The 23,909-nt window shown below is 44.6% G+C and overlaps 1 protein-coding gene across 5 annotated transcripts in view; it reads right to left on the reverse strand.

The window, feature by feature from the left end:
• The window catches only part of myrf (myelin regulatory factor), a 236,360-nt gene that overhangs the window by 93,467 nt on the left and 118,984 nt on the right, over window positions 1-23,909 (reverse strand). For all 5 annotated transcript variants that reach the window (XM_080191600.1, XM_080191599.1, XM_080191602.1 and 2 more), the window contains 2 exons: window positions 20,223-20,570; window positions 4,856-4,917 (listed from right to left, as the gene is read on the reverse strand). In XM_080191600.1, the coding sequence (XP_080047726.1) occupies window positions 4,856-4,917; window positions 20,223-20,570 (410 nt within the window). The remainder of the gene's footprint in view (window positions 1-4,855; window positions 4,918-20,222; window positions 20,571-23,909) is intronic.

Raw genomic sequence — 23,909 nt, forward strand, 5'->3', positions numbered from 1 at the left:
CTGCCCCTTGCTGCAGGATATCATTGACAAGTACACATGTGGCCTTGTGGGCACTGCATGTTAGTTCTGAAATGTGCCACAACTGAAATGCATTCTAATCAACATCCAGCCAGTGTGAGACTATACGCAGTATATCATGCAGGTCAATGCCAGGGACCCAGACAGTAGTAGTCACAACATCTTCATTCTGTGGTGGTCCTCTGCGCCAACTGGATTAGAGCCACCATAGCAAACCAAAACTAGGCAACAAGGACCATTTACTGATCACACAGCTAATGATGCCAATGTGCAGCCCACATAGTACATGTATAGCATGCGGGCAGTGAAAGACTTTATGCTGGCATTGGAAATTATATACAACAGGTATGGGTATACTGATATAATGTTTCACTGCCTGGAGTATTCTGCAATAATCCTGTAATACTTGGCTGAGCGATTTTAAGATTGGTTGCTGCACTTCACCATCATGAGGGGACAGCTTTTGCCATCTGACAGTAGCAGCTTAGGAGTAGGAGTGTGAGGAAGAGGAGCAAGCACGAAACCTAAACAACCCCTTTCTGGCCTTGCTGTCCATGAAAATCACTTCTGAGTGTGATTCTGAGTAAGCAGAACTTCAAATTCCCATTTTCTTTCAGTACCACATCTCCCCTTCCCTCTGTTACCAACCATAACAATGTCCTCAATGCATTACACTTAGCCACAATGCAAAAAAGCCAACACAAAAGAATCATTCCAAACCAAATTTCTAAGTGATATCATGCTATATTGCATAAAAAATTAACTAATTACCCTTGTGCATTCCCTTTGTGCCTGTCTTCCATATGCCTTCCGCACCTTTGTGCAACTATGCGGTGCTATCCAAAATTGATGAATGGCTGGTGATAGGATGCTGACTTTCGGTGGGGTAGAATACTTGGAGGACAACTTTGGTCCAGAAAACCCAGACATGGACTGAGGATCTCAGCATTGATAGCAGCTATGTGGGCTGCCTGACTGACAGGTGACAGCAAGGGCACTGGAGGGGTGGCAGTGCTGAATGCTGTCATCCTGAAATGGGACAGCAAGTACATGCTCCAGCCACTGCCTGAGAGCAGCACTTCTGCAATTCTAGTCATCTGCTAATAAGACTCAAGGAATGAGTAACCTGTTGCCAGGGCATGGGACAAGGATAACACAGGTGCTAGCTAACTGGAGGGGGCAGTTGCACACAAGTTCTGCTACAGAGGACTGAGAGGAGTAATGTCCAAGAGGCAGCTGTTGTGTATATGCAATGAAACACTTGGTGCATTGACAGGCCTGCCAGGAAGTCTGTAGTTAATGTACGTGTTGTGGAGGAATCCAGCATCGACTTAGAACACAGAACATAGAACATTACAGCACAGTACAGGCCCTTAGGCCCTCAATGTTACACCAACCTGTGAAACCAATCTAAAGCCCATCTAACCTACACTATTCCAATATCATCCATATGTTATCCAATGACCATTTAAATGCCCTTAATGTTGGCAAATCCACTACTGTTGCAGGCAGGGCATTCCACGCCCTTACCACTCTCTGAATAAAGAGCCTCCCTCTGACATCTGTCCTATATCTATCACCCCTCAATTTAAAGCTATGTACCCTTGTGCTAGCCATCTCCATTCGAGGAAAAAGGCTCTCACTGTCCACCTATCTGATCCTTTGATCATCTTATATGCCTCTATTAAGTCACCTCTCCTTAATACAGGGCTTTATATTGAACCTGGAGCCCATTTTGTCCAGAAAGTGGTAACCAATTGTATCAATGTACTTGTGGACCCAACCATGAAGCAATATCCAATGACCAATGTCTCAACTTCCAGTGCAGCATAACTGTTTCCACCAAAAGTGTGAGAGTTGTAATGGAAGTTCAGACTGCAGTGGGTTGCAGTGTGCAAAGGAGCTTGCAGTCTGTTACAGCGTGCTACAACAGTCTGCATCCTGTCTCTCAGTCCCTTGCTGTCACCTCTCACCAGGCAGCTATTATCAATGCTGAGACCCTCAGTCCACATCTGGGTTTTCTGAACCCAGGTCTGCTCGAGATTGTCCTCCATATGCAGTCTACCCCACTGGAAGTCAGCATCCGTTCAGTAACTGAGGTACTTACTGCCAGTCAGTCATTGGACATGAGTTGATCAGGGATTGCCAATTCCCATACCTGGTTTCGGGGCCTTCACATTTAGCCTCTCAATTCTTGGCTATACTTGTGTTAACTCCAGTCCAGGCTCCACTATGCTTCTATCACACTAAGAGGCTGCTGACACTTCCTGAGGATCGTGATTCAGCAGGATAGATTCCTTCCTCTAGGTTACAGCTAGTAGCTTTCCCTGAAATTGCAATCACTTCTCTGTTACAAATTTGCCCATACAACAAAAACAAGGGCCTCACTGACATTGGATTAGATTTATCTCTTTATTACCTGGGCATTGTGTATTAAAAAGGTGGCACATAGGGAAGGAAAGGAGAGAGTGCAGAATGTAGTGTTAAAGTCCTAGCTAGGACGTAGAGAAAGATCAACTTAATGCAAAGTAGGTCCATTCAAAAGTCTGATGACAGCAGGGAAGAAGCTGCTTTTGAATTGGTTGGTCCATGGGTAACATCAGTTTGATGTTACCCATGGACCACTAGAAGGAGTCCTCAAACTTCTGTATCTTTTTCCCAATAGAAGAAGGTGGAAAAGAGAATGTCCAGGGTGCATGGGGTCCTTGATTATGCTGGCTGCTTTCTCAAGATAGTGGGAAGTGTAGACAATGTCAATGGATGGGAGGCTAGTTTAAGTGATGGACTGGGCTTTGCTCATGATCCTTCGCAGTTTCTTGCAGTCTTGGATGGAGCAGGAGCCATGCCAAGCTGTGATACAACCAAAAAGAATGCTTTGTATGGTGCACCTGGAGAAGTTGGTGAGAGTTGCAGCAGACATGCCAAATTTCCTTAGTCTCCTCACCATCTTTCTCCCCAGTCTGTGCATTCTTGCAAGCTCAATTTTCTCCAGTAGGACACAGCAACTTAAAACACTATCACTCGAGATATATTTCATAGCATCTCTCAGTCATGTCAGAGGAATATACATCTTTATGGTACCTCATAGGTCAAATTGAAAGCAGTATTCCAGACTGAAGCACTGTGTCATTTGAGAACAACTCCTGTTGAACTGTGCTTGACTGGTTCGGTTGTAGAGTTCAACATTCTGTTTGCCTGATTAATTACTAATCTGTGTGTCAGAAGACTCAGGGTTCAACCTTTGGTGAAAGACTTCAACAGGTATAAAAGGATCTCAGCTGCAGTACTGATGGACAGCTGTATTGTCAGAGTTATCAGTCTGCAGATAAAACGTTAAACTGTTGCACCATCTCCCTGCTCCATTGGTTCAGTTTGGTGTTGCCCATGGACCATTGGAAGGAGTTTTTTGTGCCCTTCAACAACACCATCAATGACAGATTAATTGATCATTTATCTAATTGTTACTGTTACATGGTTTCCATGTTCACTTACATAAGAACCATCACTGCACCTTACAGTATTTCATTGAGCTTTGGAACCTTTTGACAGGTACAGTAGTGCAAATATATTCAGAAGTCCTTAGTTGCTGATCTTCGTGTTGGCAGCCAAGCATTTTAGAACTTCAAAATCCACCAGAGAAAGCATGCTCCCTGATCAAACTCTAATCTCTACAGTGCTGCATTGTATGTCAGGATGTGAAAGATAAAATCGGCACCACTTTCCCTGCAACTTGCTGGTTATGTGTAACTGATCTCCCCCACTGCCAGTCTGCCTTCCTTGGGGAGATCCTGGTTGTTTTAGGCTCTGCACTCTGTTGCCACCTTATCAGTACTGAAAGTCAGAAATATTTGTAACAAATTGACGTACAACGCAATAATGATCTTATAGATGACTCACATTTCCTACAGAATAAACAGTCAGCCTCTCCGCATTTCCTCCACTCTCTATCACCAAAAAATTAATTGCATTCCCTCCAATTACAGCAGCAAGTTCAAGCTTACACAAGCATTACTATCTCCTCAAAAACTGCCATCCCACACAACATTTACACACTGACAGAAACCCATACTCTTGTGACCTCGTCTACACTTCCTTCTCTTGATTCCGTTTCTTTCATTCTAAGACTTGATTTCTTTTGCCTCTTCTCTCACTCTCTACACACGCACTCTCCCCTTTCCTTCTTGCCGTGTTCTCTTTTCTTCTCCCTTCTGCTTTCTCCCCCTTACTCTCACTGACCTTTCAGTCTTCCCCTGCCCTATTTTTCCTAAGTTTCTTCCTCTACCCATTCACATTGCCGTTTTCTTGCCAGAACTTAAACAGCTAACGCAGATTCACAAAGACAGGTGAATAACTTGCCAACAAGCTTGAATTTGCAGGATCTCTGACAAAAGGAACATTCGATAAGCATGGCAACACAACTCATATAACACAAGAAGAACGGCAAAGCTCATTAAAGTCATAAGGGTCAGTGAAAGATACATGCAACAAGCAGAAACTCTTACTTACCATCTAGACTCTCTTCCTTTTAACTGCTTTGACTTTTCCCCTTCAGTCCCCAGCACATCATTTCAAAGAGTGTCCACGTAGTCCTTTTCCCTACAGGTTCCTAGTGTGGCGACTGCAGTTTTTCTCACTTGCTAGCATTGTTTACTCACCAATTTTAGCACTGCAGGCCTTTCAGCGGAGTGGAGCACGAAACAAAAGCTGAGAGCTTTGATAATATTTATAAATGGCTGCTTTCACTGATAATTCAGGCATGCGGTCACACCTTTATTCAGATAGAAGTTTGGTAGAGCCTAGAGCAAACCAATCCAAAATAGGAAGACGTGGAGCTTACCATTCACCTGTTGAGGGGAATACGGCTCGGATCCAGAATCAGGAGGAGATTCAGGTAAAGTGCTGAGAAGACAAAAGTATTGTATGACATTCAATTATATAATACGAATAGTTAATTATGCATCAACATATAGCCTAATTTATTGAGATAGATATAATATTAAATAAGATTAATATTAAATAACCCTTTTTTAACCAGTTGACAGGTTGGAATTGTACTCCTATGTTAACTTTAGAGACAAAACAAACCACCAGAATAACAAAGACCACCTAAAAATTAAATGTGTTGCGTTTTCTTTTGATTATTTCCTCCCTTTCTGTTTAAAATCCAAAGCAGTGTACGTTCTTTTTAACCTCAGAATTTTCTTTCTCATTTCTACGACAATCTTCTAAAAGTAACCACGTCTGTGTGCAAGGGCAGGGCTGGTCATCGAGTTGCCTGTTTAGAACAACAACCCTCACAAGGTCCCTGATAAAAAAGAGCACGCAGTAAACACTGCACAAGTGATTGGTTGGCCAAACAAGCAGATGAACAAGCTTTGGGTCAATGATCGAACATGTTGTGAATTCTGAATTTTGGCTGATTTGACATTGGGACTGTCAGAAGAACAATTATAAGATGCTCACTCTTCTCGTGGCCAGGAGTCACTGAAATTCACTGAAGCGGGGGACACTCAAAATAGAAGACAAAGTAAATTTCTAAAAATGGCAGTGTGAGGAATGGATAGTGTAATGACTTTAACGAGGCCCATGATTGGACCTCTTAGAATAATAGCTCCCAGATTAAGGTAGTAATGGCTTGGTGGAAAGGCAAATTGTGCGGAGGGTGGGGAGAGTCTGCAGAAGGATCTAGATAGGCTGGGCGAATGGGCCAGGAAATGGCAAATGGAATTTAATGTTGGCAAGTGCGAGGTGGTCCACTTTGATAGGAATAATGGTAGGAAGGATTATTACTTACGTGGAGAAAAACTGCAGCAGGCGACGGTGCAGAGGGACCTCGGGGTCCTTGTGCATGAGTTGCAAAAACCCAGCTTGCAGGTGCAGCAGGTGGTCAGGAAGGCGAATGGGATGCTGGCCTTCATCGCGAGGGGGATTGAATATAAAAGTAGGGAGGTCTTGCTGCAGCTGTATAGGGCATTGGTGAGACCGCAGCTGGAGTACTGTGTGCAGTTTTGGGCGCCGTACTTACGCAAGGATATTTTAGCCTTGGAGGGAGTGCAGAGGAGGTTTACTAGGCTGATGCCGGAGTTGAGGGGGTTGAGCTATGAGGAGAGGCTGAATAGATTAGGCTTGTACTCGTTAGAGTTTAGAAGAATGAGGGGAGATCTCATTGAGACGTATAAGATGATAAATGGGATGGATAGGATAGAGGTGGAGAGACTCTTCCCGCTCAGAAAGGATAGTAGGACTAGGGGACATAGCCTCAAGATAAAGGGGGATGCGGTTTAGAACGGAGTTGAGGAGGAACTTCTTCACTCAAAGGGTGGTGAATCTCTGGAATTCTCTGCCCATTGAAGTGGTGGAGGCTGCCTCGCTAAATATTTTTAAGACGTGGGTTGATGGGTTTTTGATGAGAGAGGGGATTAAGGGTTATGGGGAGAGGGCGGGAAAGTGGAACTGAGCCACGACAGATCAGCCATGATCTTATTGAATGGCGGGGCAGGCTCGAAGGGCTAGTTGGCCTACTTCTGCTCCTATTTCTTATGTTCTTATGTCTGGTCAGGGAACTCTGCATGTGTACATAATGTGGAGTGTCAGAGTTACTGGCTCACTGGGTTTATATGCTGTATGAGGAAGTCTGAGTGTTGCTTACTATGTGAGTAAACCTAAATTTGGTGAAGGAACACTGGCCTCAGATGAATTATTTCAGAAGGAATTTCACAGGCTGAATTTTAACATGTTAGATTTTGAACAATGTGTTTCATCAGGTTTGCAATCTTCCAACAAAGTATTGAGACATAGAGAAGGAATTTGTCATGCAACTCCCAGCAACCTGGCTCCACCTTTTTATTATTGAGAAACCAAAATGAAAGCATTTATATTTCACCATGACCCAGGATGCCAAATACCAAGATTAGGAGAGAAAATGGATAAAGTCAGTGGAGGTGATATCAGGCTTGGGCTGAACTGTTCAGAGGGAGTTGTATCAGTCCCAGTGAATCAAACATGGAGTCAGGCAGAAAAACGTACAAAAAGTCACCAGGTCAAACCTTGAAAGTTGGATCAAGCAAAGAAAGTAAATGCCAAAAATATTGTTAGAGTGATCAAAATGGATTTGTCACAACTTACATCCACTTTACAAAATTGCCTCCATTAGCCCCATGTATTAGACTTGAATAGACTTTCTGAACTTTTCCCTCTATTGTACCAATGATCAAAATCTGGAATTGTCTTTGTTACATTGAAGTGTGTACACTTTGTCATCACCTTTGTATAAGTGCACTGCCCCGATCTGAAGATGATAGCCTTGCTGAGAATTCCCTCATGATGTTTCCCAGTCAACAGATCTAACTAGTTATAATGGTTATTTGGGACATTCTGCGAGAAGGTCCCTGATGTACATTTGGATTAATTAATGTTTTGTAAAGTGTTTTATTTGTTCCGACTTAACATCAACAATTTTAACTTTTGGCAGACTTTGAGCATGAGTGGAGTGATCAGACCACCATCCAATACTTAATGTTTATGAAGTTTATTTATTTATTAGTCACAAGTTGGCTTATATTCACACTGCAGTAAAGTTATTGTGAAAATCCCTTAGTCACCACACTCCGGCACCTGTTTGGGTACACTGAGGGAGAATTTAGCATGGCCAATGCACCTAAACTACACATCTTTGGACTGTGGGAGGAAACCAGAGCACCCGGAGGAAACCTACATAGACACGGGGAGAACGTGCAAACTCCACACAGTGACCCAAGCTGGGAATTGAACCCAGGTCCCTGGCACTGTGAGGAAGCAGTGCTAACCACTTTGCCATTGTGCAGCCCATATACTATCAGACAGGCTGACTGGAGAGTCCCACATATTTCCACAATGACTAATATGTGCATTAGGAGCAGAAGGAGGCTACTCAGCCCTTTGAACCTGTTCTGCCATTTAATAAGGTCATGGGCTGATCTGATTGGAACTTCTGACATTCCTGCTGCCCCCCCCCACCCCCGATAACCTTTCATTTCATCCCCTTGTTAATCAAAAGATCTATCTATCTCTATTTTAAAAGTATTCAAAGATTCTGCTTACATTGCCTTTTGAAGAAAGGACTTCCAGAGACCCATATCCCGCTGAGAATTCAATGAATTGGAGGACAGGAGCGTGGTAGATTTTAAAGAATGTTTGAGGCTCTTAAAGGTGAGTAGCCATTTACTCTACTGCAATAGTTATTGAGAGTCCAACAATGGAGGGCGATAGATAACATATTCAAGAGTACCAAGGTTTAATGACTCAGCGGTGGAGGTCTTCATGCAGTAGATGAGAGGCCAGAAACTAGTTCTCTTCCTACTGATGTCATGGCAGATAATGAAGCAGATTTGGGCTGAGATAGCAGAAAATAGAAATGACAGAAGCAGCACTCCCAGGATATGGGTTCAATGCTGTTGAGGTTCAAGGGGCCTACCCAAATAGCAAGGGGGAGAACTATGTTTCTATTTTTCTGCATTAAACCTTTCATCAGCATTTCCTGCCTCTCACACTCCAAATACTTCCCTCCCTGCTCAGCCTACAGTCATATGGAGATACTGCACCCACACTCCTGCTCATTTTAGTCACACACACACACATACACACTTGTTTCCTCAACAATTGCACAAATAGCGTTGCCTTTAGTTGGTATTAACTAGAAAGCCTCTGCTGCCTCTTTTCATGCACCTCTCTTGTGCATCACTTACTCATACGTTGCTGCCTCCCCCCTCTCAGTATGCCTACCAACTGAAGATGCTCCACAAACCTGCACACACAGGAACCAGGCATTACTACTCTTTCCACTGTACAAGTAACTGGCAACAGCCAGGAGAAAATCTGAACTGAGAGAGGAGTGGCCTTCAGTCAAGGAGAATCTTAACTGCAGACAATCATACCCTGCATCTGGAGGAGGTCTGCTAAATTAGGAGATTCTACAGCCCTTTCCTGCTGTCACTGAGGAACATGATAAACTAGTTGACCTTTCAGCCATCTGCTAATGCAGGCTTGGCCTGCAAACTGAGCAATATGACTGCTACCATAGAATCCCTACAGTACAGAAGGAGGCCATTCGGCTCATCAAGTCTGCACCCACCACAATCCCACCCCGGCTCTATCCTCATAACCCTACTTATTTACCCTACTGACCCCCTGACACTAAGGGCAATTTAGCATGGCCAATCAACCTAACCTGCACATCTTTGAACCAAGGGAGGAAATCGAAGCACCCGGAGGAAACCCAAGCAGACACGGGGAGAATGTGCAAACTCAACACCGACAGTGAGCCAAGCGATAGGGTAGAGGATTGGCTGTCTAATAGGAGGCAGAGAGTAGGTATCAATGGTTGCTATTTGGATTGGCGGTTGGTAACTAGTGGAGTGCCCCAGGGATTGGTGCTGGGGCCTCAGCTATTTACCATTTATATAGATGATCTGGAGGAGGGAGCTGAGTGTAGGGTGTCGAAATTTGCTGATAACACAAAGATAAGTGGAAAAGCAAATTGTGCGGAGGGTGTAGAAAGTCTGCAGAGGGATCTAGATAGGCTAAGCGAGTGGGCGAGGACCTGGCAGATGGAGTACAATGTTAGCAAGTGTGAGGTTATCCACTTTGGCAGGAATAATAGTAGGAGGGATTACTATTTAAAGGGCAAAAAGCTGCAGCATGCTACGGTGAAGAGGGACCTGGGGGCCCTTGTGCATGAGTCGCAAAAACCCAGCCTACAGGTGCAGCAGGTGATCAGGAAGGCAAATGGGATGCTGGCCTTCATAGCGAGGGGGATTGAATATAAAAGCAGGGAGGTCTTGCTGCAACTGTACAGGGCACTGGTGAGGCTGCAGCTGGAGTACTGTGTGCAGTTTTGGTCGCCACACTTGCGCAAGGATATTTTGGCCTTGGAGGGAGTGCAGAGGAGGTTCACTAGGCTGATACCGGAGTTGAGGGGGTTGAACTATGAAGAGAGGCTGAACAGACTGGGCTTGTACTCGTTGGAGTTTAGAAGGATGAGGGGGGATCTTATAGAGACGTACAAGATGATGAAGGGGACGGATAGGGTAGAGGTAGAGAGATTCTTCCCGCTCAGTAAGGACAGCAGGACTAGAGGGCACAGCCTCAAGATGAGGGGGCAGTTTAGAACGGAGTTGAGGAGGAACTTCTTCACTCAAAGGGTGGTGAATCTCTGGAATTCTCTGCCCGTTGAAGTGGTGGAGGCTACCTCGCTAAATATATTTAAGACACAGGTAGATAGGTTTTTTGTAGGCAAGGGGATTAAGGGTTATGGGGAGAAAGCGGGAAAATAGAACTGAGCCACTTCAGATCATCCATGAACTTATTGAATGGCGGGGCTGGCTTGAGGGGCTATATGGCCTACTCCTGCTCCTATTTCTTATGTTCTTAAGCGATCAACTGCTGGAGCCTGGAAAGCCCTTGAGGCAAAATGAGCAGTAGTGACTTTCACTGCTCCAGGCAATACATGGTCAACAGAGGGACTGAGGAGGAGGTCCTGTTGAACGCGGTTTCACAGTCTTCTCATTCAAGCAGTCTCCTCCTTTATGGAGTCATAACTACCCCAACTACAGCTGCCTCAGGTCCACTTGATGTTGCTACTGTTCCTCCAAGCAGGATGGAGGGTTCAAGACATATTCCATACTCTGAGCATCCAGAAACTCTCTGAGCTTCTTGAATTTTTTGTAGCAAGTTGTATCCATCAATATTGATATCTGCAATATCACCGTGAAACAATTTTCTTCTCTCCAAAGACCCAAGTACTCATGAAAATGGCTTAAATAGCACTTCAAGCGTTTGGTTTGTGATCCTGCCCATTTAAGGCAAATCTTTGTGTGATTCCAGACAAAAAACAGCCTGAGGGTCCCACTGATGTGGAGGTGCTGGCGTTGGACTGGGGTAAGCACTCACAACACCAGGTTAAAGTCCAACAGGTTTATTTGGTAGCAAAAGCCACTAGCTTTCGGAGCATTGCTCTTTCATCAGGTAAGTGCTCATCTGATGAATTAGCAGCGCTCCGAAAGCTAATCCCACTGATGTCAGAACGTCCTTAATTGAATACAATAATGAGGCTCCCATCTGATAAAGACATGCACTTTGACCCCTCCGCTCACATCCTTCTGCCCACTTTGTGAATGCCCCAATCAAAATGGGGATGGACTGATTGGGAAAGAAAATCAGAAACTTCAGTACAATGATTTTTGAGTTAGACTGGTGTAGAATTTGAAATTGAGCCCCAGTAATTAATACCCCCAGAATTTAATTTGTACCCTGCTCTTCACTGTGGAAAACATTCAATGTTTGGTCAAATATCACACCAGCAATTTGTTTTCACTTATTTCATTTAATAATTTGCTCTGAATGCTGCAACCAGCATTTAGTGTTGAGGTGCTACTTAGTATCTTTCAATGTTATATATCAGCTCTGATCCTTCTGTTCCATAACTAAATCTTATTTTCTTGTACTTGTCTAAATTAAATCACTTCTTCTGAGCCCCAGCTATAACAGTGGCACAGTGGTTAGCACTGCTGCCCCACACCACCAGGGAAATGGGTTCAATTCCTGGCTCGGGTCACTGTCTGTGTGGAGTCTGCATGTTCTCCCCGTGTCTGCGTGGGTTTCCTCTGGGTGTTCCAGTTTCCTCCCACAGTCCAAAAGATGTGCTGGTTAGGTTCAATAGCCATACTAAACTCTCCTTTAGTGTACCCGAACAGGCACTGGACAAAGAACAAAGAAACTACAGCACAGGAACAGGCCCTATGGCCCTGCACCGATCATGCTGTCCATCTGAACTAAAACCCCCTACCCAAAGAACAAAAAAAATTACAGCACTAAAGTGGAGTGTGGACAGGGTTTTCACAGTAACTTCATTGCAGTGTTAATGTAAGCCTTACTTGTGAGTAATAAACAAACTTAAAAATACATATAATTTGGAGCCAGAGACATTTGAATCAAATACGAATATCATGATCAGCAATGGTCCCAGCATTCTGCACTGATAAAAACCCTTTACAGCTCGTCAAAGCTGCCCTTTTGGTTGCTACTAGTAATGTGGAGTGAGTAACCTGGGGAAAGGTAAGAGGTGAGCTAAGTTCAGTCTATTCTACAGTTTCTTTATTGTTGCTGTGACCTTGCCAGTGTAGGTTTTTCTCATTGTTAAGCCATTGAGACAGAAAATCCACTCGGGAAGGTCCACAAAAAGAATCCAGTGCTTCAAAGAAAATCAGTCAGAATCAGCACAGTTGAAAGCCAGTGATTCACTTTAGGTTCCATGGGGTAAAAGTATCTGTTTACAAACTGACCCTTTTTATTCACTGCAGCTAGACCACACAGTCTGGTCTGATTCATGCTCTATAATGTAAAGGTTTATCAGATATAAGTTTTTTTTTTAAAAGCAATGTTTGCATGGTGAATAAAGTTAAACATTGGGAACTAGTCTGTACCAGGCTGACAAAATGGACTTAATCTACATACCTCAGCCAGTGGGGGAGGGGAAACTTCCTTTAAAAGCACCATTTCTCTACTGTATATGTCCAGGCTTGATGTTAAAAGAACAAAGGAACCACAATGTAAAACATACAGAAGATTTAACCTCGTGTTCTAGTCACCATACCGGGGGATAGTTCTGAAGCTTTCAATCCAGATATTCTCTGACCAATGGTTTCCCATCAGAAGCCCAGCAGGAGGTTGGTGAAACCCCCAGCTCATCAGTGGATACATGCACTCCAATTTTCAGGAAGCCTCTCAATGCTTGTTAGGGACAGGACATCTGTCCACTTTGTACAAAGTGGGGGAAGAGGGGTCTCTCAGGCTCGACTGGGACAGAGGTATGTTGAGAGAGTGGAGGTGTACTGGACTCCACAAGGGCCGATGTTAGGCCATTGATGGGAGTCCACAGCAAGCAGTTTGGACCAAAGAGTCTCAACATACAGGATAAAGGGAAAAAAGGCAGGAGCTGCTAAGTTTAGTCCAGCTCTGACTGAATGGTGGAGCAGGCTAGAGGGGCTATATGGCTGAATCCTGCTGCTAGTTCTTATCTAAGCACCAAAGGAAGGCAGCAGATCGCTAAGCTTGGGAATAAGGGGTTGGTTGGGGGGTGGGGGGGGGTGGGTGCGTGCGTGGTGAGTGAGACGTTACAAGGAGTACAGCAGATTAGATAGCCACTGCAGTTTCTGGTTGGATTGGGCCCGTAGGCACCAGATATGTACCCAAAATTGTGCTCAAATCCTTTGACCCATGTTAAGAGGATAGGCTCAGCATAGGAGCACTCCCTCAGTTACAAACCCAGCAATACAACAGGAATTGTGAGCTAAGGAATTCTAGGATCATTCAACTATAGGGTAGCAACTGTCTAGAAAACAGGTTGGGTGGCCAGTTAGCAGCCGAGGATCATGAATGGATGCAGGACTGAATATGAGCAGGCCTGATTTAAACCAAACATGACATCCATCATCATGGCTGCTGCTCCACAATATGATCTGTTGGGAAGAAGATGGAACAGGTAAAACAGAGGACCAGAATGCTTGGCAGGAATACCCCTCTGTCCAGGATATGGACATGGAGGCCCCCCTATTTGAGGCAATGAGGGAGAGGATGGAGCTCCTCCGTGTGGGTCAGCAACCATGCCAAACCAAACAGGCCCGGATTGAGGCCATTGACACAATCAGCAAATGGATTGTGGATCTCAGTGTAGGGGGAAGTTCAATGACCTTATTCACTCAGAACAGTTATTCAACCTTCAACTGACACAGCAGTTGAGGAGACCAAGGGCACATATTGCTCCTGAACATGGAAAGATTGTGTGCATTGGGTACTTACTGACCCCTCAGCTAAGCTCAGAGCCAGAGGACTGCTGATGATTTGTCAGCATTGATGCATACTGCTTCCTATGTTGATAAGCCACTAGTATTGGCTGTTGCGGCCAGCAGTGCCTGATCCCTCTCCTTTTTGTCCTTGCAACAGAAATAGGCACATAGCACCCTAGGAAGGCCCCAACAGGAGGAGGGAATCCATACCCAACTTTATCATCACAACGGAAGAGGAAGACATGAGGCTCACCAGGGTCACTGACTACAGGAATGTTGGGGAAGGCAGGGTGGACATCAGTGGTGGAGTTGGTGATTAGAGAGTGCAATGTGTAGCCCGTGGAGATGAACCACACTCCAACCAATCTGACAGTTTACTGAAGACGGGGCTGCATTGAGAAACCTCATACAGCAGAAGCATCTACTCTTCCATGGCCCATCCTCATGGTCTCTTCTTGTGTTTTCCACAGATGCTGATTTGATCAAGTGTGGAATCAAGGAGCCCTGGCAAAACTGAAGTCAAGGAGAATCGGGGCAAATACTCCACATGGCACAAAGGAGATGGTTATGGTTATTGGAGGTCAAACATCTCAGTTTCAGGACATCACTGGAGGAGTTCCTCAGAGTGGTGTCCTTAGGTCCAACTATCTTCAGCTACCTCATTATTGACTTTCCTTCCATCATAAAGTCAAAATGGGAATGTTTGCTGATGATTGTACAAAGTTCAACATTGTTTCCAACTCCTCAGATAGAGAAGCAGTCCATGTTTATTTGCAGCAAGACCTGGATACCATTCAGGCTTGGGCTGATAAGTGGCAAGTAACATTCCCACCACATAAGTTCCAGGCAATGACCATTTCCAACAAGAAAGAATCCAAGCATCTTCCCTTGACACTCAATGGCATAACCATTACGGTGTCACCCACTATCAACAAGCTGGGGGATTACCGTTGACCAGAAACTGAACAGGATCAGCTATATAAATATTGTGGCTACAAGAGCAGGTCAGAGGCTCGAAGTTCTGAGGGGAGTAACTCACCTCCTAACCCACACCACCACTCCCCCCCCCCCCCCCCACCCCCACACCCCCGCCTCAATCTCCAAGGCACAAGTCTCGAGTGTGAGTACAATTCCAACAACATTGAAGAAGCTTGACACTATCCAGGTCAAGCACTCTTTTTGGTTGGAGCCCATCCACCAACGTAAACATTCACTCTCTCCATCAGCAGTGCACAGTGCCAGCAATGTGTACCACCTACAAGATGTACCACAGCCTCTCACCAAGACTCTTGCGGTAGCACCTTCCAAACTCTCTACCATTGAAAAGGACGATGCCACCAGCTGCAAATTTCTCTCCAGACCACACACCATCACAACATGGAACAATGTCACTGTTCCTTCACTGTTGCTGGGTCCAAATCCTGGAACACTGTGTATCTTCATCAGCTGAATTCAGTGGTTTAAAAGGCAGCAGCAACAGATGTGTCCCTCACATCAGAGCTCCCTGAGGCAGTGTGAGGCTGAGAATGGAGAAAGCCATTTAGTCCATAAGCGTCAGGATGGTTTGGGGTTTTGAACACATGATCTCTGCCATTGAGAGAGTGCCCAACCTCATTCTTTCTTTTATTCATTCGTGGAACATGGGGATCACTGGCTGGCCAGCATTTATTGCTCATCCATAGTTGCCCTTGAGAAGGTGGTAGTGAGCTGCCTTCTGAATCGCTGCAGTCCATGTGCTGTGGGTTGACCCACAATGCTATTAAAGAGGGAATTCCAGGATTTTGTCCCAGTGACTGCAAATGAACAGCGATATATTTCCAAGTCAGGATAGCGAGTGGTTTGGGGGGAAAATTGCAGGTGTTCCCATGTATCTGCTCCCTTGTCTTTCTGGAAGTGGTTGTGGGTTTGGAAGGTGCTGCCCAAGTTTCTTTGGTGAATTGCTGCAGTGCATCTTGTAGATAGTACACACTGCTGCTACTGATCACCGGTGGTGAAGGGAGTGGATGTTTGTAGAGCCAAATACAGCAGCACTTGGAATGAAAGCACGAACTGAATACTGGCATTCACAGTAATCTTGACCAGTCAGTGCTGCAGATAGCGTAGAGATAGTTGGTGTGGGTACCAGTTATGCCCCAGCTGGTGCTCTGCTCTATTGATCCAGAACACCATCCAAGGGCTGAGACTATGGCCACAATGTATCAGGGTATTATTCCTCAAGGAACCCCATTATCTTTAGCTTCCTTCACCCCTCTGATTGAGGGATCATCTATATAGCAAAGTCTAGTGACTGAGGCTGTTCCTGCACTGAGGCTGATGGATTCAACGTCATTGCCAGGATGTCCCAGGTCAAGGGGTGATCAGTGGCACACACATCACTCTATGAGCACATGGAGTGCCCTACATCAATAGAAAGGGGTTCCATTCACTAAACATCCAGCTGGTGTGCGACCACCATCTGAATATCATGTATGCCTACACACATTATCCTGGGAGCGCGCACAACGCCTACATCCTGGCAAACTCAGAGGTAACTGGCGTTTCAAGAGTAACCCTGTGCTGAAGGGCTGGCTATAGGGTACAAGGTTTACCCTGAGGCCACAGCTAATGATGCCTGTGTGGAAGTTCCAGACCAAGCTGCAGCATCATTACAAATGAGGTCAGCAAGTCACTGAAAGTTGAAATAGAGCTGTGATTGCTGCCGCTAAAGATGGAATTTGCAAAAGGCCTGTGACAGGTCCGGACCGGTAAACTTATCTCGAGATGGTGCGCAAGTCAGTGATCTTATTCCCATTCATGTGACTGACAAGAATAATTATTCTAAACATTGCCTATTGAGAATGGCCACACTCTTGAATGTGAAAAGTCTCCCTTGATGTGGATTATCGAAAGCTCACTGTGACTCTGTAACTGGCTCTTCCTCATGTTCTGCTGTTTAGTCGTGTCCACCATTTATTCACAATTCAGACAGAGATAGAACCCCAAGGGTGCAGAGATGTGCACCATCTGAGGATTCACAGACTCACTTGAAAGATCTGAAAATTCAAAGTTCATAACGCTTTTACTCTTCAAGTCAGAATGGAAGAGTTTGCAAGTCAAGCATTGGATTTATTCTGCATTCGATTTCTATGGCTGGGATTTTCCCCTGGTTTCGGCGGGTGGGAAAGCTGGCAGGGATGGAGATTCCAATGTTAGTTCCCAAACGGCTGTTACTCCGGCGGGATTTCCCATTCTGATTGTCCCCACCCATCCCTCCAGTGACGTAGTGGGGTTCCTGCCATGAAAAGTCAGGAATTAGTGTATCATTAGCATGCTTCCCTGTTGTATCATCTGCCATATAAGGAACTCCCCCCTCCACCAATGTAACATCACATTAGCGAGGTTTACAACAGGTCCTGACAAATTGAGACCTGGTTAAGAGAACCCCTGGGGATGCACAGGTAAGTTCAGCCACAAGGGGGGGAAGATGGTCATACTCTGGCATGACCCTCTCCCCGCACCCCCTCACCGCAGGGCTGCCACCTGCTTAGCACTGCGTGGACTATAGGCAACGTGCACAGCACAGGGGGCAATGCCAGGAAGGTGAGATATTGTTGTGGAGCCTTCCCTATGTCCGTGGAGAGGTGGGGAGATACTGGGTACATATTTGTGGAGGGAGGGGTGTCCACTGGGGTGAGGCGAGATCTTGTTTCTGTTTCAGGGCACCCTGATCTCTTGAAGGCTGAGATTGATAGTGGGGCGGGCTCATTGTCTTGGGACCTACTTCCAGCATTCTTCTTAAAATAAGTGTCAAAAAATATGGCAGGAAAAGCCAGGAGTGGAGGAGACGGTTTACATACTGCTTTTCCCACACGAGTTAACACAGTCAAAAGATGATAAAATTCCGCTGCATGTATTGTTAACTATTTGTTAAAGTAAAGTAACTTGCACTTTTAGACCGAAAGAAATACTCTGAAAGCATGATTTTCTTCCATCCGTCAGAGAGAACAGGATCGAAGAATGAGCTGCCTCACCTCGGAAAATCATAGAATCTCTACAGTGCAGAAAGGCCATTCAACCCATTGAGCTTGCACCGACAACAATCCCCCTCAGGTCCTATTCCTGCAACCCCAAGTATTTAACCTGCTAATTCCCCTGACATTAAGAGGCAATCTAGCACAGCCAATCAACCTAACCAGCACATTTTTGGACTGTGGGAGAAAACCGGAGCACCCGGAGGGACCCCATGCAGATATGGGGAGAATGCACAAACTCCCCATAGACAGTGACACAAGACTGGAATTGAACCCAGGTCCCTGGCGCTGAGAGACAGCAGCGCTAAGCATTGTGCCACCCCCATGTGTGTGAAGTACCTCAATCAAAGAGCAATGTCTAATCTTGAGGCATGGAACAGAATCAAGTGGAAAATTATCCGTTTCAGTGTGGAATGTTTGCAAACTTCCAAAAAATCTTTTCTTTGCGATGTTTACTAAGATTGTAAATTTCAGATCATGGTGAATAAAGAAAGAGAAAATGAATGTCACCATTGTCCCAGAGGACCAGAAGCTTGAAGCTGCAGACAGCAGGGTGAGACACACTTGACCAGAAGCTACAATTATGCAGATGAAGTAGGTACACCAACTGCATTTTCTATCCCCTTCATCCTGCTTGGATGAGGACAGTTTAGTTATCAAATTGCCTGCACCCAACAGGCAAGCTGTCGAATACTTAGCCCCCTGTCTCTCTCCTTCTTTGCCTAGTAACCCTAAAAGTCTGTGGGGGTTCTAACAGCCTTCCACTAAAACAACAGGCTGGAATAAACCCTGTTGAATTTGATTTATTTATGCAGCCTATGGAACTGTTAAATCAGTCATTCTCTGAACTGCAGGCTCCATGGTGCATTTTTCATTAGAAATAATCAAATAAACTTTACCCAAAACAAGCTTTTGAAATATGCCATAGATTTTATTTCAATTTTTTTTGATAAACAGCTTGGCCAAAACTGCTAAGTTAAACTAAAATTGTGCGAACTGTGCAACCTGAAATCATAAGAAAAGGAATAGACCATTCAGTCACTCATGCCTGTTCTGGTCAATCAAATTGTGGCTGTTCTCTGCCTCAACTTCATTAACCCATCTTTGTTATATATCCTGTGATACCATTATTAACAAAAAATCTATTCATTTTGGTCTTGAAGATTTCAATTGACTCAGCATCCACATGCAATTTAAGAGCGAAAGTTCTAGATTTTCAATATCTTTGTGTAAAGAATGCTTTTTTTTAATTCTTTCATCAAAGGCGAGGTCAGCATTTATTGCCCATCCCTAATTGCCTCTGAGAAGGTGACAGCAAGCTACCTTCTTGAACTGCTGCTGTCCATGTGACATAGGTACATCTAGAGTGCAGTTAGGGAAGGAGTTCCAGGACTTTGGCTAAAGGGTGCCAATCAAGCAGGCTGCTTTGTCCTAGATGGTGTTGAGCTTATTGAGTGTTGTTGGAGCTGCACTCATCCAGGCAAGTGGAGAGCATTCCATCACACTCTTGGCATATACCTTATAGATAGTGGACAGGCCTTTGGGGAGGTCAGGAGGTGAGTTATTCACTGCAGATTTTCCAGGCTCTGACCTGCTCTTGTTGCCACTATATTGATGTGGCTAGCCCAGTTCAGTTTCCTATCAATGATAATCCCCAGAATGTTGGTAGTGGGGAATTCAGCAATAGTTAGACAATTGAATGTCAAAGGGAGATGGTTGGGTTTTCTCCTTTTGGAGGTGGTCATTGCCTGGTACTTGTCATCCCGAGCCTGGATATTGTCCGGGTCTTGCTGCATGTTGACAATATCTGAGGGGGTTACAAATGATGCTGAACATTGTGCAATCATCAGTGAATATTCCTCACTCCTGATCTTATGATGGAAGGAAGGTCATTGATGAAGCAACTGAAGGACACTATTCTGAGTATCTCCTCCAGTGATGTCCTGGAGCTAAGATGTTGATCTCCAACAGCCACAACCATCTTCCTTTGTGCTAAGGATGACACCAAGCAGTGGAGAATTTTCCCCCTGATTTTCATTGACTTCACTTTGCTAAGAGTCCATGATGCCACACTCAGCCAAATACTGCTCTGAGGAGAGGCTGAGACCTTCAATAACAAAGAAATTTAAAAGAACCAAAAAGACAAATCAGTGGACAAATCTTACCGTGTTATTGTAATCATGTTATTTTAAAATTTTATTTGATGCTATACATTGGATGCAGGATTTTTGGTTGCTATGGAAACTAGAACATGAAAATTATTTATCCGCAACCATTTTAAATCATTTGTGATGCGACAAGCAATGGATTCTGGTAAGTCTTAGAATTTCCATTAAAATGCATTCAGTCAAATAAAATCCTTATTTTCACTTACCCGGGTGCATAGGCGGGCTTTGGTTCCACTTTGATAGCAGTTGTGTTGCTGTTCATGCAAAGGGTGCTGGGATAGCTTTTGGTTAGCATTCCATTGTTGCTGTTGCAGTTCACATGGCTGTTGAGGTTTGGGCCACAGGATACGGGGTTTGGCACGAGGCCGCCATGTCGTGCTGCCACTGGGATGCAGCTGGTGGTCACATGGCAAAGATGGTTGACTCCACTGGTGGAAGGGCTGTTTAGGTGGCCTGTGTTCACAATGGCACTGGGGATAGGATGGCCAATTGGAGCAGCACCGGAAGCTTGGGGGTTGGAGTAGCTTACTGAGACTGGAAGATCTGGAAAACAGCTGCAGAGAAAGAAATCATGGGATACATGACAGCATTCTTTGATAAGTGACAAACACAACTATTGTATTTAACAAAGATATACTTCTGATGACCCCTATGTGTTTTTAACTTCAGGTTTACCAATGCCTTATCTAATACGTTGGACAGAATTGCTATGGTAACAACCAATCACAGAACAAACTCCGGTAGTTGACACAGAGATATTTGTTGCCAATTAATATGTTGATAACATATTGTCATTGGCTATTCTCCACTTAAGGTCATAACCATTTTCTAAAAAGAGGCAGGGAACTCTAACCCTCTGTAAGTAAGCCACTTCCATTTAATGAAATCCCTTCTGCATGTAGCATGGAAATGAAGTGTCTTTACACTGCACAGGGTTTTGTGCTTGTTTTCACTGTTAATCTCACACCTCCGCCTTGTGGTCTGTGAAAACTTGGCTCGAAGTTCAGGTTCTTCCACAAAGAAACTTTGACAAAATCAGAGGAACAGTCACTCTGTAATTAACGGACATTAATGGACATTTCCCATGCTCAAAGTGGTAGGAGGTAAAGAATCACTGGGAAAAAATAATTAACATTAAATTCCATAAATAACCTCTAAGATTGTCATATCAGTGCTCAAGTGTTAAGGTTCCACCCAAGGAAGAAAAGTCATTTATCAAAATGTTAGAAATTACAGTTGTCAACAGTGGCAAATGAATACCTGTCAGTGACTTTCCTATGTCAGCAATTTTAACTGAGACCTTAGCCTGTTCAAATAAAGTGCAGGAGAAGCAAAAGGGATGTCCTGTGAAGTCTTCAAGAGGAATTGTGCAAGACTTGCTTCAAGCACAGAACCTTACTAGCAATGAATGTGGGTCAGAAAATTGGGGGTAATATTGCATACCCATTTCACATTACTGTAGCCCCTACTGGTAAGGCTTTGTGCCATAGGATGGCACTGCTGCCTCACAGCATCAGGGGTCTGGCTTCGATTTCCAGCTTGGGTTACTGCCTGTGTGGAGTCTGCACGTTCTCCCCGTGTCTGTGTTTCCTCTGGGTGCTCTGGTTTCCTCCCACAGTCCGAAAGTGTTAGGTACATTGGCCATGCTAGATTCTCCCTCAGTTTACCCGAACTGATGCCGGAGTATGGCAACTAGGGGCTTTTCACATTAACTTCATTACAGTGTTAATGTAAGCCTACTTGTGACACTAATAAAGAAACTAAACTTTGACTTTAAGTTGTGCATTGAGTGTTTAACACCAGAGTTGACAGGCAAGCCCTGGAATGTTTAACTGAACCTGCAACCATAAAAAAATGCTAATTTTTCACAAAGAATGGTTACCATACTGCACTATGTTTCACTGCCAATTTTCAGGCAACAGGAAATTTTCTTTTGTGGAGACTGAGGAGGTCACTACTATGTACCCATTTAGAAGCCAAAACTTTGAAGATATCTAAGGCAAACAAGCATGGCTACTGCCAAAAGAAGCAGAAACTGTGGTGCTCATTTTAACCCTATTACTTTATGCAAACTGAACTTCAGGGGTTAAAATAGAGGCAGCACAATTCCCAACAACTTGCTGCAGATGAGTGGCAAGAACCTCAAAGATTCAGATGCCATTAGGATTCCATTGTGATTTTAATGTACAGTCGTGAGCAATGCCAGGCTCATAAGGGGAAGTGCTGGTAGAAATGGGGAAACAAAGGAGAAACTGGGGAGCAAATCTATATTTCCACATAAGTTTGATAACAGGGTGATAACAGGTAGTATGGAATACTCAGAGATGTTTCTGTGTCCTCCATTTGTGATTTCTTCAGTTTCCAAATTAAGTTTTGCAAAAACCATTCCAGGAGCAGTGAATGAACTCAAGCCCAACCACCCCAACATCCTGGATCACCAGTTACCACTGCTGACACCTTGACGCCACCCCTGCCACCCATTACTCCCTGACCATGCTATCCACACAACTACCTGACGAATCCCATCAGACCTGATTATCCCTTACAGCATCACTACCCATTCTGACCCATTCCCCAACCTACTTACTCACCTCACCCACATGCCACTACAGCCAGCTGCCAACTGCCACCTTACAAACTGCCACCTTACCCACCTATCATTTTAATCCACCTGCCACTGCATCCATCTGCTACGTGCCACCTCAGCCACGCGCGACTTTAGCTACATGCCATCCTAGCCACTCGCCGCTCTAGCCGTATGCCACCTCAGTCACACGCCACTCAGTCACACACCAGCCTAGCCACATGAGGAGGTCTCAAATGTTCACTAAGCTCTGCATTTCTAGTAAATCTGGGCTCAGAAGAAAAGGTATGGATCAGCATCAGTGGGAGATAGTTTGAGCTGAGTGGAAATCCCATGATGACTGCCGCTCCTTGGAAAATCTGGGCAATCATCTCCTATTCTAACGCATTCTTCCTCAGAACCTCAAAACAATTAAACTCCCCACCATCTTTCTCCAAAAGGCTTTTAAAAGCCAAGCTTATAACACCAATTTCCCACAGGAGATGGAACAAGAGCTTTGAAAATGGTGCTTCCAGATGTACAAGTAGGACAACATCCAATCTTCAAAGTGAGATTGAGGAGAGCTGTCATTTGCATTTGGTGTTTGTGCTCTGCAGGCAGCTCCCACTTCTATGTAAAGCTTAGTATCATAAATGGAGCACCAAGCCTGCCTCCATTTCAATGAGATCATTTCTGTTTAAACATTGCATCGCGTGAGCTACACAAGTGCAGCATGGTGCTAGCACTAGGAAATTATCTGAGTGTTGGTTCCTGAACCTGAATTGAAAAGCAAGTCCCTAATCACCACTTGTTGATTTGTTTTGTCGTTTTTTTTGCCTTAAAAAAAATCTTGTGAAATTGGTGTTTCACTACAGCTTATCAGTTTGGGCGGCACGGTGGTACAGTAGTTAGCACTGCTCCTCACAGCGCCAGGAACCTGGGTTCAAATCTGGCCTTGGGTCACTGTCTGTGCAGAGTCTGCACATTCTTCCTGTGTCTGCATGGGTTTCCTCCAGGTGCTCTGGTTTCCTCCCACAGCCCAAAGATGTGTGGATTAGGTGGATTGGCCATGCTAAATTGCCCCTTAGTGTCAGAACGATTTGTGGGATAAATATGCAGGGTTATGGGAATAGGGCCTGGGTGGGATTGTGGTTGGTGCAGACTCAATGGGCCAAATGGCCTCCTTCAGCATTGTAGGGATTCTGTGATTGAAATGAATCGTGAACATTCTAGTGATGGTCAGGAGCCATATGCAATGAATGATTAAACCATCCTTCTTGCAGGCTTTTATGTGGTTGCCACCATGGTAACAGTGTAATTTTGATATCGC

This window comes from Carcharhinus amblyrhynchos, chromosome 6 (genome assembly GCF_965287045.1).
Source record: "Carcharhinus amblyrhynchos chromosome 6, sCarAmb.v2.hapA, whole genome shotgun sequence".
Classification (NCBI taxonomy): Eukaryota; Metazoa; Chordata; class Chondrichthyes; order Carcharhiniformes; family Carcharhinidae; genus Carcharhinus; species Carcharhinus amblyrhynchos.